Raw genomic sequence first — 13419 nt, 5'->3', positions numbered from 1 at the left:
CCCACCATTTACATCTTCTCAACGCCAAACAACCCATTTTCATCTCCATCCTTCCTGAACAAGTTTTGCACACGATTGAAGCATTAGAAACATACTCCTCCCCCTCCCGCAATGTGCACAAATCAGCCATGTCCTCCCCATATTGTCGTTTCCTCATCGTACGGATTGAACTTTCAACCCCCTTGGAAATCAAGACATCAAAATCGTTGGGTTTTTTGCTCGATTTCTACTCCTCCATGTATTCTGACCATGGCAGCAGCATTTCCAAAGAATACTTGAATACGTATAGTCCGACTGGACGTGTTTATATCCTTGTGCTGTTGGACGCACGTCAAGAAGCATCTCCTGTACCACTGTACATCCCCGAGGATAGAATCATTCCACATTTTGCCGTGGTATTTCTTCCCTCCCATGAAAACAGAAAAAGTACAATTTGTACAAGCAAGTTCGAAAATAGTGTCCCAATTTTATCAACTATGAAATGTTCCTACATTGATCCTTCATCAGATTTAACATCATATTATGCAACGATAATGATGCCTTCGGGTTGGATGGTAGACTGGAGCGCGACTTATAACGAAAATAAGGACAATTCCTACAGTGCTACGAGATATATCTTGTACGAAATTTTGATGTACAAGTTCAACTTCACCGAGGTGGGAAAGACTGACTGTCTTAAGCCAGAGTGTTTCAGGATTAAACTAGTTCCAGACGTGCCTAACATCGTGAAATTCGCTATTCGTGGCTCAATTGTTGCTCTTGAAACCACAGAATATGCCTTCGTAACGTGTCATTACAAGGAGGACTTAAGTTTCAAGTTTTATACGAAACCATTCCAAAACTTGGTTTGGGTGGGGATTGCACTTTCTCTTGGGACGCTTGTAATTGTTGGAGAGGCCTTCGTTACCATGAAGTTTGAAGAGCATCGATTTTTCGTCTTGTTCTATTTCTTGACGACCGTTCTCGAACAGGCTGCCCAAATGACGACCGAGGTGATGCGGACAAATTTCTTTCGTCTCTTGGTAATCGGTTGGCTAGTGTCTGCGACGAGCTTGACGAACGGTTATCGCAGTTTGATGATTAGTAGTCTGAATGCACCTTCGGTTCCTATTTTCCCGAAAATGCTTGAGGTAAGTGGGTAACAACTTGGAATCGATCGAGTGTAACTTTAATTAAATGTTCAATTATTGGCGAAATTAGTGGAAAGCAGTGAGCATACTCACGTCAACTTTCAAAATATTTTATAAATTGAGCATGACAACATAACCTGCGAAGTTTTGTGAAATTTGTCAGACTTCGCAACACTTTTTCTGGAAAACCATGGGATTTTTTTCGTAAGTTTACCCAGCAATTGGGCATGTTTTTTATTTCGGAAAACTATTTTGCAAACTCATCCTAACCATCAGAAATTACAGAAGTCCATGGAAACTATGCCAAAGTATGTGTTTGTGATTGGCGAGATATATTTACATATAAGTTATATTTCATGAATTTTCTCACAACATAAATTTTTAGAGCTTCGCAAGTTTTCTAAATGATTTGTGATTCGAAATAAGACGTTGTAGAGAGTAAGCTCAGTAAGAAGACGGTTTTGGCTAGGGTCCCTAAAAATCACATTTTTTAAGCAATTAATTTTATATGTTCACTTATAGGACATTGCCTGTTCAAATCGGGACAAGGATATTTCCTTTCTTCAAGAGAATGAGACCCTGCGACACCGAATGTTGGGAATCGCATGGATTAAAAAAACGAACATCTTTCCAAACCTGACTACCGATTGCTTTAAAGTTTTCTCACCTCCGATGGTTAGTTTCTCCATTAGAGGACCAACTTTCTCCCCCAAGCTGACCTATTATTTGTTTACGCTTGTGAGTCAGAGTACATCCATGTCCGACAAATTAAATCTCCTAATTTACCAACTCCTCAGCTACGACCAATCCTTCTACCCGACAAAAGAAGCAGTAACAGTTTCACAGAAAAATAAAACAACTCGGAGCATCATGACTTCAATTGAGGAAGAATTAGTTCAATGTGGAAAGTCGGTATTTGTTGATACCGCAGGAGTAATTAGTTCCTGGTTTGACCACCTCCGTTGGAACTATCACTGGCTGAAGTTTTCAGTTGGGAAAACTCCATTCGCTCCGACGCTAGGGGGCTGGTATTTCCAGGCGTACGATGGCACCGAGTCGTTTAAAGTAGTTAAGCTTTTCGTCAACCTGTTTGAAACTGGAATTATCGCCCGGGCAAAGAACATGCAGCGTGAGCTTGACTTTCGAACACGAAGAATGACTTCGACTCTGGATATAATCAAATCTATGAGGATAAGGGATGGAGTCAGACATGAAAAGGGGAACGAACGGGGGCAGAAAATGGGAGGAAGTATCGACACAATATTTATTTTGTGGGGTGCACTGCTATTAATATCAGTTGTTATGTTTGCACTAGAATTTATTCGACATTGATATTTTACTTCCAATAATTGATGAACTGACAAACCTAAAATATCGTAATTGGCAAAGTATCAACATTAATAATTATCTCAGATACTTTATCTATCTAAACGGAAAATGAAATACTAAAATATTGATCAGTATTCATGTACATATATATTTTTATTCGTTTGAACTGGTATTATAAGTACGTAGGTATGTATGTCGATCTGGGAAAGATTTGCATGGGAAGAGTTACACTACACTTTCCAAAATGGCTCGTCCATCGTTAATCGTCCACAAAATTAAGATTATGATCAAAGTACTTGTGGATTGGTAATGTTTTCATGAACAATTTATTTTATTTTTTAAATACATATAAACCAGGATATTCATATATACTTATTTATATAATGAGTTTATATACATTATTTACGAAATTCGCTCTGTGACTTCAATTTTGTAACTTATGTATACGCCGCTTGACGTCAATAAAATATTAAATTCGTGAAAATACAAAAATCCATCACTTAAAAAAGCTTACGAATGACGAACATACCGCTTATCTTTGCAGATAAATATTTGTATTCGTAAGCAAAATTACCAGAAAAATTTTCTTACATAAGCTTCGTATTCACAAGTTTGCGTAGTTACGGGCCTTATGCAAGAGGTGTGACGTGAATTGGCTAATTATCTATATATTTTCTACCGGGGTAAGAAATGTGAATCGCGCTCGCCCCCATTGCGTCGTGTAATTTTTGCCATAATACTTTTCCCCAGTTTTCAGCAGGTCTGCTATTCCGTTCTCATTCGTTATCCGTCTGAATGTCTCGTTAACCGCAATATTCGGAAGAACGTTGCCATTTAGGTTCTGATCATGAAACTTGTCATTTTCAGTGAACAAAGAGAACAAATTTGGGGCTGGGATTTCGACCAGCATTGTCAAAACGCGGTACAGGTAGAGCTGTAATGTCCAGGCGGGTGTATTTACCCGGGTTGCCTGTTTACATAAATGCATTATTAAGTCATAAATAATTGTAATTAATTAATTAATCCTTAATTAAATTGTATGTACTTACTTTCATAATATTTTCAATCGTCACTTTCGTCTTTTTGTGCACATGGAAAAATCCTGGGACGATGTACCCTCTAAATATCTTTGCATAATACGTCCTAAGTGACTCCAGGTCTGGCTGCAGAGCTAAATTGTACTTATCATCGAGTCCGAAAGTGTATCCGATTACGGCATTGAGATGATTAAAAGCCCAAAGTTCCTCGTCACTGGCATTGACTCCGAACACCTTTCCAATCAGGACAGGATACGCGAAGGCATTATATTGAAAGAGAGCAATGGAATGCTGATTAAAGTAGGGAATCGAAGAATTTATAAAATCCATGGGTGGAGGGTCCCTCTCTTCGGCGGGAATGTCCGAATTGACCAAGTCGTCATTAAAGGCGTTCCAGACGGCATCGTTTATCTCGGTATTTTCGTACGTGGCTGGATCCACAATTTCGTCAATCGTGTAACCAGATTGGCGACGTTTCGCCTCAATGTCGCGGGCGAGTTTGACATGCAGCCAGCGAATTCGGTTCACACTTTGGAGAAAGTCGTTATTCTCTGGAGTTTTGGTGGGTGGATTGGATTGCACGTCTTGGAACCACACCTGGAAATGTCGAAAATTATGACCTATTCATCATTTTAGGGATGAAAGTTGCTTAGCATTACTGTTAATTTTGCGCCAAAGGATGCCAGAATTTTTTCACACCCTTCCGCCTGGGTCGACATGACCCCTGTAAACATGGCTACGTCGCGAATATCGAGGTTATTCATGTTCGCCGCTCTCCCAAGGGCAGCTGCAAGTCCTAAACTGAACCAGTTGTTGTGGGCAAATTTCTGTCCACATTTAAGCAAATTGTGGTTCATCCAAGGTGGAAAAGAGTTGTCGACACGGGGAGAGTTCCCATCTATAAATCGGGCCAGGTAGTAATCTTCGTATGGGACGCAGCAGGCCGGAAGTTTACTGAAATTATTTACAATTTTGAAACTCAAAATCAATTTTGAAATTAATTCTGATTTACCTTGTAAGTAAATTTGGATCGTTGGTACAATTTTGTGCCGATTTAAGATCCAAATTTGCACAAGCAGCTTCCGGTTGACCGTTCTCGTCATCCTTGTCTCTGACCAAGATAACCACAGTTGCAATTATTGCAGCGATTACTAGAACAGCTTCGAATTTGAAATTAATAAAATAATATACATAGATGAGCTAAATTCAATTCAATGGTTTGCAGTATGCATTACTTACCAACGACGGAAATTACAACAATTACAATTTTCTTCATTTTATCTGTTGTAACGTTCCCTTTCCGAGGAATTTTTTACAGTTCCCGATGAACCTGTAGTGTCAATTAGTTCAAGTTAAGTATGTCGATACGTCAGTGATCCTCTAGTTTTATATAAATTGCTCGATTACATAATTTTATTGGTATGGTGGTATTATTTACTTATAAGCGGTGTCGTCGGCTATTCAGTTTTTATCTTTATTATATTGTGTGTATTATTTATACAAGTTCTTGAATGTTTTTACGATGTTTTTAATCAGGTGTGCGTATGCAAGCATGACATATTTTAGACGGGATTAAACACCATTTGCTTGCATCAGTAGTGTTACAATGCACAAGGGTAATTAAAATTCCTATACTGCTACTTATTTAACATTTAACATTATTTGCTTCGAAGTGATACATAAAAACTTGATAATCTAATATTCATTCGCTGTTCAACTACAGGTGTGATAAATGTGAGACTGATCGTGATAATAAAATACATTTTGATTCAATATTAACATAACATATTTTTTATTACACTAGACTTTACGACATCCTCTACGTAAGTGGTTGTCTGTACGTCGAATTATTCGACGTACATATGTACATACATACGCCTTTTTGATTGGGATCTTGATCGTCATGCTCATGTATCAGCACTAATCGTAAGTTCATGATTACAATTCGGATCAGTAAGCCGCAGCACGTTAAGGAAATGGGCGTGAAGGTGACGCAAATGGCTATAATTGTTGTCTCCTTATATGTACGAAAATACGTATCAATTGGTTTTATTACTGCGTTGTTAGAATCCTGGATGACTGGAAGCTTTGTAAAATTATTATCATTATTCAAAAATAGATAAACATGTATGTATGTACTGTATGACATTGTTGCAAAAGTGTTTAATTTAACGATCGGACAAGTAACGTACTAATTATTATGTAAATATATATAAAATTGTGTCATTAATCCACGCAGCATTAATTCACGTAAACTTGTGGGGTATGAAGATTAGTATAGGTAAAGTGATGTACGTATGTATGTACATATGTAGATTCTAATATGTGCATATATCTGTGCGTAAAATATATTTACATAAATATGTACATTTATGCATAGTATATATATACATTGAAATAAAATGTTTTGACTTTTGTAGCGAATTTTTCGTTGGTTACGGTTCCGAATTTTTGTGACAAATGATTTTTAAATTTACCAGACGACTTCTGCGTAATCGATATTTGTAATAATTTATTAAATGACTTACGAAATGCTCAGGATTTGCGTTCAAATGCATACTTACCGACGATGTGTATATTAACATATGTGCTGATATTTTAATATGTACATGCATACATATATACCTATACATACATATAGATATGTATGTATATATTATATATTGGGTCAATCCATTAGACTAGTTCGCATGGGAAATCCATTTATTTTTTTTAAGTTTTATGCGAACCCTGACCTGCCCAATTCTACGAATGCTGTCTCCCACGACTGACGACGTACTTATCCCCCTTTCGACGAGTTTGTATTTTACACACTCAACTTTATTCTATTTAATGATTGACGTTAACTAAAACTCCATCATGTAATTAGGATTGTTCAAAAGGGATGGTTGGATGGATTATTCATTATCTCAATACTGGATCAACCTGAAATTTCGTGACTAAGGTCATTTATGCAGCATAATTGAATTTTCTTGTTCCACTATATAAATTTTAACATAAAATCGATGCTTTTGGTATGACATTTCCAGTCTGCATTCAATGCAGATATTTGTAAATAAGTAAGTAGGTGAAAAATCAGGATATTTTATTTACAGTCTCATCCTAAAGAACGCATTGACCAGTTTCATTTTTATTGGTTCATTAAGGAAAACAGATTTTTAATAAGATTGCAAACAGAAATAAGCACATGTTTACTTCACGTGTCTCAAAACGCATTTATTTCATTTAAACTACATATGTAAAACTCGGATTTGGTTACATGCATAAATAGAAACAGGTTTATTATCAATTGATCTGTGAAAATACTTAATGGAACCATATTTTAAGTAGCACGGAAAAATAAGCATTAATTTGTGCATTAACAGATTTAAATCGTGAGATATTTTAATTCTAATTGTAAGTTACATAGTTCAATTTGCCGTAGTAGAAAAATGCGCTTTGTTAAGAGCCCAGGGTAAACAATGATTCATTCAGTAAAATAAATTTTGGATGTACTTGTTACAATTCATATACGCAATTCATATATGCATTGTAAGCAATCAGATCTTAAAATATTTCTATATGTAGAAATATTTATATGCTTCTTCATTTAATCCCTGAAAGAAACCCGCGACGAAACTGTATAAAGAATTAGCTTCGGAAACATATTTATGTTGTATGTAGAAAAGTGGAGAATTCAATTTAAGATTGCAGAGATTAGGAATGTGGAAGTAAATAGAATAACATGTAAATAGACACGTATGTGCCTTCCATGAATTTCTGGAAAATGCTGTTTTATTACTATTGTTTATTATGTTGAACGATGATAAGTAAATAAATATTTCAGATTAAATCAGAAATAAGTAATTAAATTGATCATAATATGAGAAAGTTAGTACCAAGTCATATTGATTCTATGCATTTTCTAATACTTGATTATCACAAACTCCTGAAAAAATTTTACGATACGAATCCAGAATAACTATCCCACCAAAAAGAAACTTAGTAATAAGTAAAACGCAAAATGGCATAAATTCACTAATTGTTTTATTCCATCATCACATCAAATTCTGTAAAATTGTATGTACATACTTACTTCCATATTCAACGACGATATATGTGTAACCAGCCCACTTTTTGTCCAGGCATCACCATTATCACGTTAACGATGAGAAACATGCCATTTACAATGAACATCACTTGTAAAAGTGTGTAATGGATATCCTAATACAAATGTTTATTGCTAATTACCTACACACTTACATACATACCTACGTGTAGGTAAATAACACACATTTGCTTCCCATCCATCCCCCAAAAAAACACCAAGTTTGCTACACTTTATTGACCACCACCAACAAATCATTCAACTTTGTTCCAAGTGCGACCTTGTATGTATTCTTCCACATCAAAACTTTCATGATTGCGAAATTCTTTCTCTTCCGTGGTTCATGGACAAAAAGTAAACTGTTTCATTTTTTGGATCGCAATAAATTTACAAGTTTCGACACAATCTTACCCAATCCTAAAAAATCTTCAATGCTTCTTACAAAATTTTCTCCATCCGCAAATCCTTTTAGCATGACGATCAAGTGCCCCGATGGATGAATGAAGTAATTTCTAATTTAATAGGTCTTGATGAGCATTAAGATGAGGGGAGGCAATAATTATCTCCTAGATAATTAGGCACGGTTGCAGGAACGATTATTTTTATGTGTGTGTTGCGGAATTCCCGAGTGATGGATTGCATACTTAAATATCTATGTGTATATATTTTATGTGCAAAAATCTTGCCAGAGTTTTAATAAATGCGCATAAATTCTGGACTGTGTAAGTCATTAGTGGGTCGCAATGACATGGTTGGCGTTGGAAGTGTAGGGATATATATTTACATATATACATATGTACTACATACATATATTGATGGAATGGGTATGGATTGCTGGTCAGTTCCGATGGAGATGTATGATAAGTACAAGAAAAGTAGAAACCTGTACTACCCCAATTTCTACTTTATGATTGTGAATATTACAGAATATTAAAGTAGTCTAGTTTGGCATTTGGATATTTGCATTGTGCCATATTTGCTCTGATTCGCTTCATTTCATCGTTAGAAAAATTGATAATTGTTAATATCTAAATTTCTCATTGTTAGATACATAAATGAATTTAAATTTGTATAGTTTACTAAATTTTTGCAAGTTTATGAATTAGCGATAAAACCGAAATGCATCCCAACTCTGTAAATTCAGTTAATCCACTGGCTTTAATAGCGTTTTTTATCAGTGCTACGTTTTGTAACTCGATATCCACCTATGACAAGGATGTGACACTCACGCTAAAGGAGAAAGCGCTTTTGGACGAGGTATAAAAAATTAAATTAAAACTATTTGCATAAATATGCATAATTTTTATGCATATTTATGTATCCATAAAAGTTTTCATATTTATATACACCTCATAGTTTGCAGCGTTAGTTTCGCACAAGATGCCACACAGTTACATGAAGGAGGAAATGTATCTTGTAAGGTGGCTGAGAGGTAGTAAAAAGTCTTATTGCAAACAAATTATCAATCTATGCTTCCACTTAAACAACTAAATTTTGCATATCAGCTCGAGATTACAATATACCCGAAGCGGCCAATTTTTTGCTTCAGGTACATTCTTATACACCAGAAATTGAAAATATCATAAAATGTCACAAATTAATTTTCTTCAAAATTATCAGAACATTCAATGGAGAAAGGAGCACAATATGGATGGAATTTTCGACGAGGATTGGTCCGACATGGCGAGAGACTACAAGTACCACATCGAAAGCAGGGATCGAGCTGGGCAGCCACGTGGGTTCAATTTCATATTCTCATAAAATTTTATCTCTGACGTTGTAATTTTGAATGCATTTTTTGGAATTTCAATAGTTGCGTACCTTTCTGTGGATGAGATTGATATTCGTAAAGCTATCGTTAATGGAAAAGGTGACAGGCTCCTTCGATTTGTCGATAGAGCTTTTGAAGAAGTAACCCAACTAGTGAACGATTTGGGGAACAAGTACAAAAACATCACCAGGGCGCAGTTCATAGTAAATCTGAGTGGGTATAATTTGGTAGAGCATGGATGTCTACGATGTTAGTAAAACATTGTTCCATTTATCCATCTAAATTTTAAATTTCCTAAAATTTTCGAAATAATCGTTTTTTTCGTAAAAATTAGGCATTCCTGCCATTCTGAGGGCAGTGTTATCCTACGAAGCTCATTTCCCAGAGTATGTCGATCACCTCATGATTATTAACAGTAAGGTTATCATACATACATATTTACAATTTTTACGAAATATGGTTTGATGATTTTTGCACAACTTTAATAGCACCAACGATTGCAGAACCGCTGCTAAATGCGGTTCGTCCCTTGCTCGGTCCGTCGACGAGACGTTCTTTCAAGGTTTATGGGATAAATAAGAAGACAAATATGGAAATTTTAGACGGAATTTTTGAGAAGGACCAAATCCCAGTAAATCTTGGTGGAAGGAAGAGATACCGTGGGCAATCGCTAGACTACGATGACTACTAATTTGTACAGAGTATTTAGTTTTTTTAATGTAATGCAAGTATGCACAAAGTTTGGTATTGTTATAAATTTACTATTTACTACAGTATTCCTTCCTGGTCAGTAATAAATCAATGTTTAAAATTAAAGGGATTAAAATTCCTCGGTGATGTATATTCCTACTGAGGGTGAGATCATCATGAAGATTTGCACTAATATGTACATGCATATTTCATAATTAGAAAAAATTCATCAACCAAGAGACTCATAAAATAAAGTGTGAATAGGATGTTGATTTTGGCTTATATAGATATTCTTAATTCTCTAGGTTCATGTCCTACAAAAAATGAATACCAAATACAAACCAAATACAATAAGGAAATATGTATGTACTTAAATAAATTCATTTTTTGCTCACATACATACTTATTTGTGTTACATACAATGCAACGAATAGCATAATAAATATGGCTTCGTATCCACCCTACAAATAGGGCCCTGCCGTATTTTAATAATTATAATCACCCGGAATTTCCACACACATTTCTCACATATTGCACACAACTTCTTCATACAAGAAAGTCGAGAAAATTATACGAAGATAATCCGGTCCACTAAAATCATGAATGGCCTATGTTAAATGGATACACATTCTAATTTATTTAAATAGATGAGAGGTAGTATGTCCAATTGTAAGATGGTTTCAGACCCAGAATACAAATGAAGAAATGTACGAAGAAAGCAAAATTCTGAAATTTGGATGAACAACAATGCAAATTGAGCATGTTTAACTCACTGTTTATCTGCAATATTAACGTTATCCGGACTAAAATCCAGGTCAGTAATGATTTTGCTTAGCTTGCGTAATGTTACTGACCACGATACAAATTAGTGTAAATAAATACTTTCTTACTTATTTTACGTACTTATGTATGCAAATCTTGAAAAACTGATTCGCAAAACTGTTTTACAAAATTGTACAGTACATTAGTCGCTAAAATTATTTCCGCAAACATTGCGATAAATTATAAATATACAGCAATGTCGAAAACCTTAGTTAATTCTATAAATATTGTTGTCGCATTTTTTATCGGCGTAATTAATTGTGATGGAAGAAATCAAGTTTCCACTTATGACAGGGATGTTACACTAACGCTGAAACAGAAATCTATTTTGGACGAGGTGTGTTTATAGGATTTGCTGTAGAAATTACTAAAAAGTTAGCATTAATAAATATGCATAAGTAATTTTAATTACTACTCAGTTTGCAGGAATAGTTTCAAAGAAGCTGCCCCATAAATATATGATTGAGGAAATGTACCTCATCCGCTGGCTACGAGGTAACAAAAATAGTGATGAGAAAAAATGCGTAGGGTATTTGAGTCAAGATATCCGATTTTGGCATGTGCACTACTTTTAGAATATTTTATTCACAGTGAAAAACTATAATATTCCCGACGCAGTAAATTATCTGCTGCAGGTAACACAATTTAATTTCAAAACACAAATTATGGACCAATTAGAAATCCATTTCATCAGAACATCCAATGGAGAGAGGAAAACAGGATGGACTTCATTTCAGCGAGTGAGGACTGGAGCGACATGGCCAGAGATTTCAAATACCATATCGAAGGTCAAGACCGAGCTGCACAACCGCGTAAGATAAGATTTGATACATATTTTAAATGTCAACGAAACTGTTTGACATTTCCTGTTTATTTCCATACGTTTATTAATTCATAATTATTCCAACTTAACATTTTCTATAAATTGCATCAACTTTTTATCTCCAGTACTTTACGTTTCCGTGGACGAGCTCGACATCAGGAAATCTGTCGTTAACGGGAAAACCGAAAGACTGCTCCGTTTCGTGGACAAGGGTTTGGAGGAAGCAGCCCAAATAGTGAACACTTTGGGGAAGAAGTACAAAAACGTGACGAGAGGGCAAATTATTATCAACTTGTTTGGGTATAATCTAGTAGAGCACGGGTGCCTACGATGTACGTAAAATGTTTTTTCTATTTATGTATCCTTCTAAATTTTTCACCAGTAGTTAAATTTCCAAGTATTTACGAAATATGTAGAATATCCACATTTACGAATTATTTGGCCAATTTTTTAAAATTAGGTTATTCTTAGGTATTCCCGTAATTTTGAGGGGCATTCTTTCATATGAAACACACTACCCAGAATATGTCGATCAACTCATTCTTCTGAACAGTAAGACCGTTAAATATGTTTTATCATTGTCAAAATTCTGCTGACAAAATAACTTATTGATTCGCAAATTGTATATATTTAATAGTGCGAAACTTACATACATCATTGATTATGTGCATGCTTTACTAATTTTTGACCAGCTCCATCAATTGCTCAACCGTTGATTAATGCAGCCACAGCGCTCCTCAGCGAATCAACACGTCGGTCCTTGAAGATTTACGGGACCAATAAAAGAGACAACTTGAAAATTTTGGACACCATGTTTGAACGGGATCAAATCCCTTTGGAAATTGGGGGGACAAAAGTGTATGGAGGACAGGCGTTGGATTATGAGGATGATTGGTAACAAAAACGTGCAGAACTTGTAAAAAAATCATCTGTAAAGTTTACTAAATCACGTTAAATAGATATGCATTTACACTATGTAGATATAAACATTTTGGATTTTTGTTGTGAAAGTTATAATCACATTTTTAACTTACAGAAATTTGTTCATTTTAAATTTGAGCTTACATATTGTTTCCAAATGTGTGTTTTTCTTTCACGTGGAAATGTGTTTACTTTGGTACATATAAACAACAATATATATAAACAACAATTAGATTCTGTTTTCGTGGTGCAAAGTTACACAATTTGACTATTTTATTTTCCCCGATTTTGAATACCGTTATTTTCATCTTTGTTAAAATATGGACACTTGCCTAAACATTTACATAAATATAACGTACTTTGCTTTGCAGAAGTTTCTGCTAACAGTTTTCAAGCAAAAATATAAATATGTATGTATGCATTACATTAATGCGAATCAATTTTAACAATTGAGATCACGCCAGTTTCTTTACAGCGTACATAAATATATAGTTATTTCCTACACATAAATATATTTAGTTAGTAGTTTAATGATATTTACATTTGCACACCGTGGATTACCAACATGCATTCGTTCGCATCTTTGTTTTCCATGCAGTAAAAAGCTGTTCACTTTTCATACGTGCACATTTATGTAACTCTTACGTATCCAAGAGTTCAATTGAACACGTTTTATATGAAATCCACCCACCCACCCGTTTGTTCCAGCAATGCAGTATTAACTACAAACGATATACGTAAGAAACATGGTTGTGATATCACAATTCAATAAAAAATCAAAACAGTCCCCGAAGACATGCATATACGAA

The 13419-nt window shown here is 35.0% G+C and overlaps 3 protein-coding genes across 6 annotated transcripts; 2 read left to right on the top strand and 1 right to left on the bottom strand.

The window, feature by feature from the left end:
• Positions 1-2755: 2755 nt before the first annotated feature.
• LOC110849661 lies at positions 2756-5094 on the bottom strand. 2 transcript variants are annotated; one of them, XM_022097095.2, is made up of 5 exons: positions 4736-5094; positions 4509-4647; positions 4156-4450; positions 3509-4093; positions 2756-3429 (listed from the first exon to the last, which is right to left on the bottom strand). In XM_022097095.2, the coding sequence occupies exons 1-5, from the start codon at positions 4770-4772 to the stop codon at positions 3124-3126; spliced, it is 1362 nt and encodes a 453-aa protein (XP_021952787.1). In that variant the 5' UTR covers positions 4773-5094; the 3' UTR covers positions 2756-3123. The 2 variants fall into 2 exon arrangements, with proteins under 2 accessions (XP_021952787.1, XP_021952786.1); XM_022097094.2 differs by having other exon boundaries at positions 4509-4656; positions 4736-5089.
• A 3363-nt stretch (positions 5095-8457) lies between these two features.
• LOC110850140 (SEC14-like protein 1) lies at positions 8458-10170 on the top strand. 2 transcript variants are annotated; one of them, XM_022097622.2, is made up of 7 exons: positions 8458-8840; positions 8940-9015; positions 9089-9132; positions 9204-9318; positions 9397-9603; positions 9689-9769; positions 9843-10170. In XM_022097622.2, exons 1-7 carry the CDS (start codon positions 8703-8705, stop codon positions 10043-10045), a joined length of 864 nt encoding a protein of 287 aa, XP_021953314.1. In that variant the 5' UTR covers positions 8458-8702; the 3' UTR covers positions 10046-10170. The 2 variants fall into 2 exon arrangements, with proteins under 2 accessions (XP_021953314.1, XP_035707808.1); XM_035851915.1 differs by having other exon boundaries at positions 8736-8840; positions 8947-9015.
• Positions 10171-10874: 704 nt separating this feature from the next.
• Positions 10875-13102, top strand: LOC110850396 (SEC14-like protein 2). 2 transcript variants are annotated; one of them, XM_035851962.1, is made up of 7 exons: positions 10875-11203; positions 11286-11361; positions 11458-11501; positions 11561-11678; positions 11815-12021; positions 12161-12241; positions 12382-13102. In XM_035851962.1, the coding sequence occupies exons 1-7, from the start codon at positions 11063-11065 to the stop codon at positions 12585-12587; spliced, it is 873 nt and encodes a 290-aa protein (XP_035707855.1). In that variant the 5' UTR covers positions 10875-11062; the 3' UTR covers positions 12588-13102. The 2 variants fall into 2 exon arrangements, with proteins under 2 accessions (XP_035707855.1, XP_035707856.1); XM_035851963.1 differs by having other exon boundaries at positions 11075-11203; positions 11293-11361.
• Positions 13103-13419: the final 317 nt, after the last annotated feature.

Source organism: Folsomia candida, unplaced genomic scaffold (genome assembly GCF_002217175.1).
Source record: "Folsomia candida strain VU population unplaced genomic scaffold, ASM221717v1 Fcan01_Sc005, whole genome shotgun sequence".
Lineage (NCBI taxonomy): Eukaryota > Metazoa > Arthropoda > Collembola > Entomobryomorpha > Isotomidae > Folsomia > Folsomia candida.
The sequence above is the reverse complement of the archived record's forward strand: the minus strand, read 5'-3'. Positions and strand labels throughout refer to the sequence as shown.

Bases quoted from the DNA above. Each gene is read 5' to 3' on its own strand.
- LOC110850396 (XM_035851962.1), top strand. From the start codon at position 11,063: ATGTCGAAAACCTTAGTTAATTCTATAAATATTGTTGTCGCATTTTTT. The intron at 11,362-11,457 runs GTAACAAAAATA...TTTTATTCACAG, and splicing joins CCTCATCCGCTGGCTACGAG to TGAAAAACTATAATATTCCC. The intron at 12,242-12,381 runs GTAAGACCGTTA...ATTTTTGACCAG, and splicing joins TCAACTCATTCTTCTGAACA to CTCCATCAATTGCTCAACCG.
- LOC110849661 (XM_022097094.2), bottom strand. From the start codon at position 4,772: ATGAAGAAAATTGTAATTGTTGTAATTTCCGTCGTTG. The intron at 4,657-4,735 runs GTAAGTAATGCA...TCAAATTCGAAG, and splicing joins TGTTGTAATTTCCGTCGTTG to CTGTTCTAGTAATCGCTGCA. The intron at 4,451-4,508 runs GTAAATCAGAAT...AAATAATTTCAG, and splicing joins GATCCAAATTTACTTACAAG to TAAACTTCCGGCCTGCTGCG.
- LOC110850140 (XM_022097622.2), top strand. From the start codon at position 8,703: ATGCATCCCAACTCTGTAAATTCAGTTAATCCACTGGCTTTAATAGCG. The intron at 9,319-9,396 runs GTGGGTTCAATT...GAATTTCAATAG, and splicing joins GGATCGAGCTGGGCAGCCAC to TTGCGTACCTTTCTGTGGAT. The intron at 9,604-9,688 runs GTTAGTAAAACA...CGTAAAAATTAG, and splicing joins AGAGCATGGATGTCTACGAT to GCATTCCTGCCATTCTGAGG.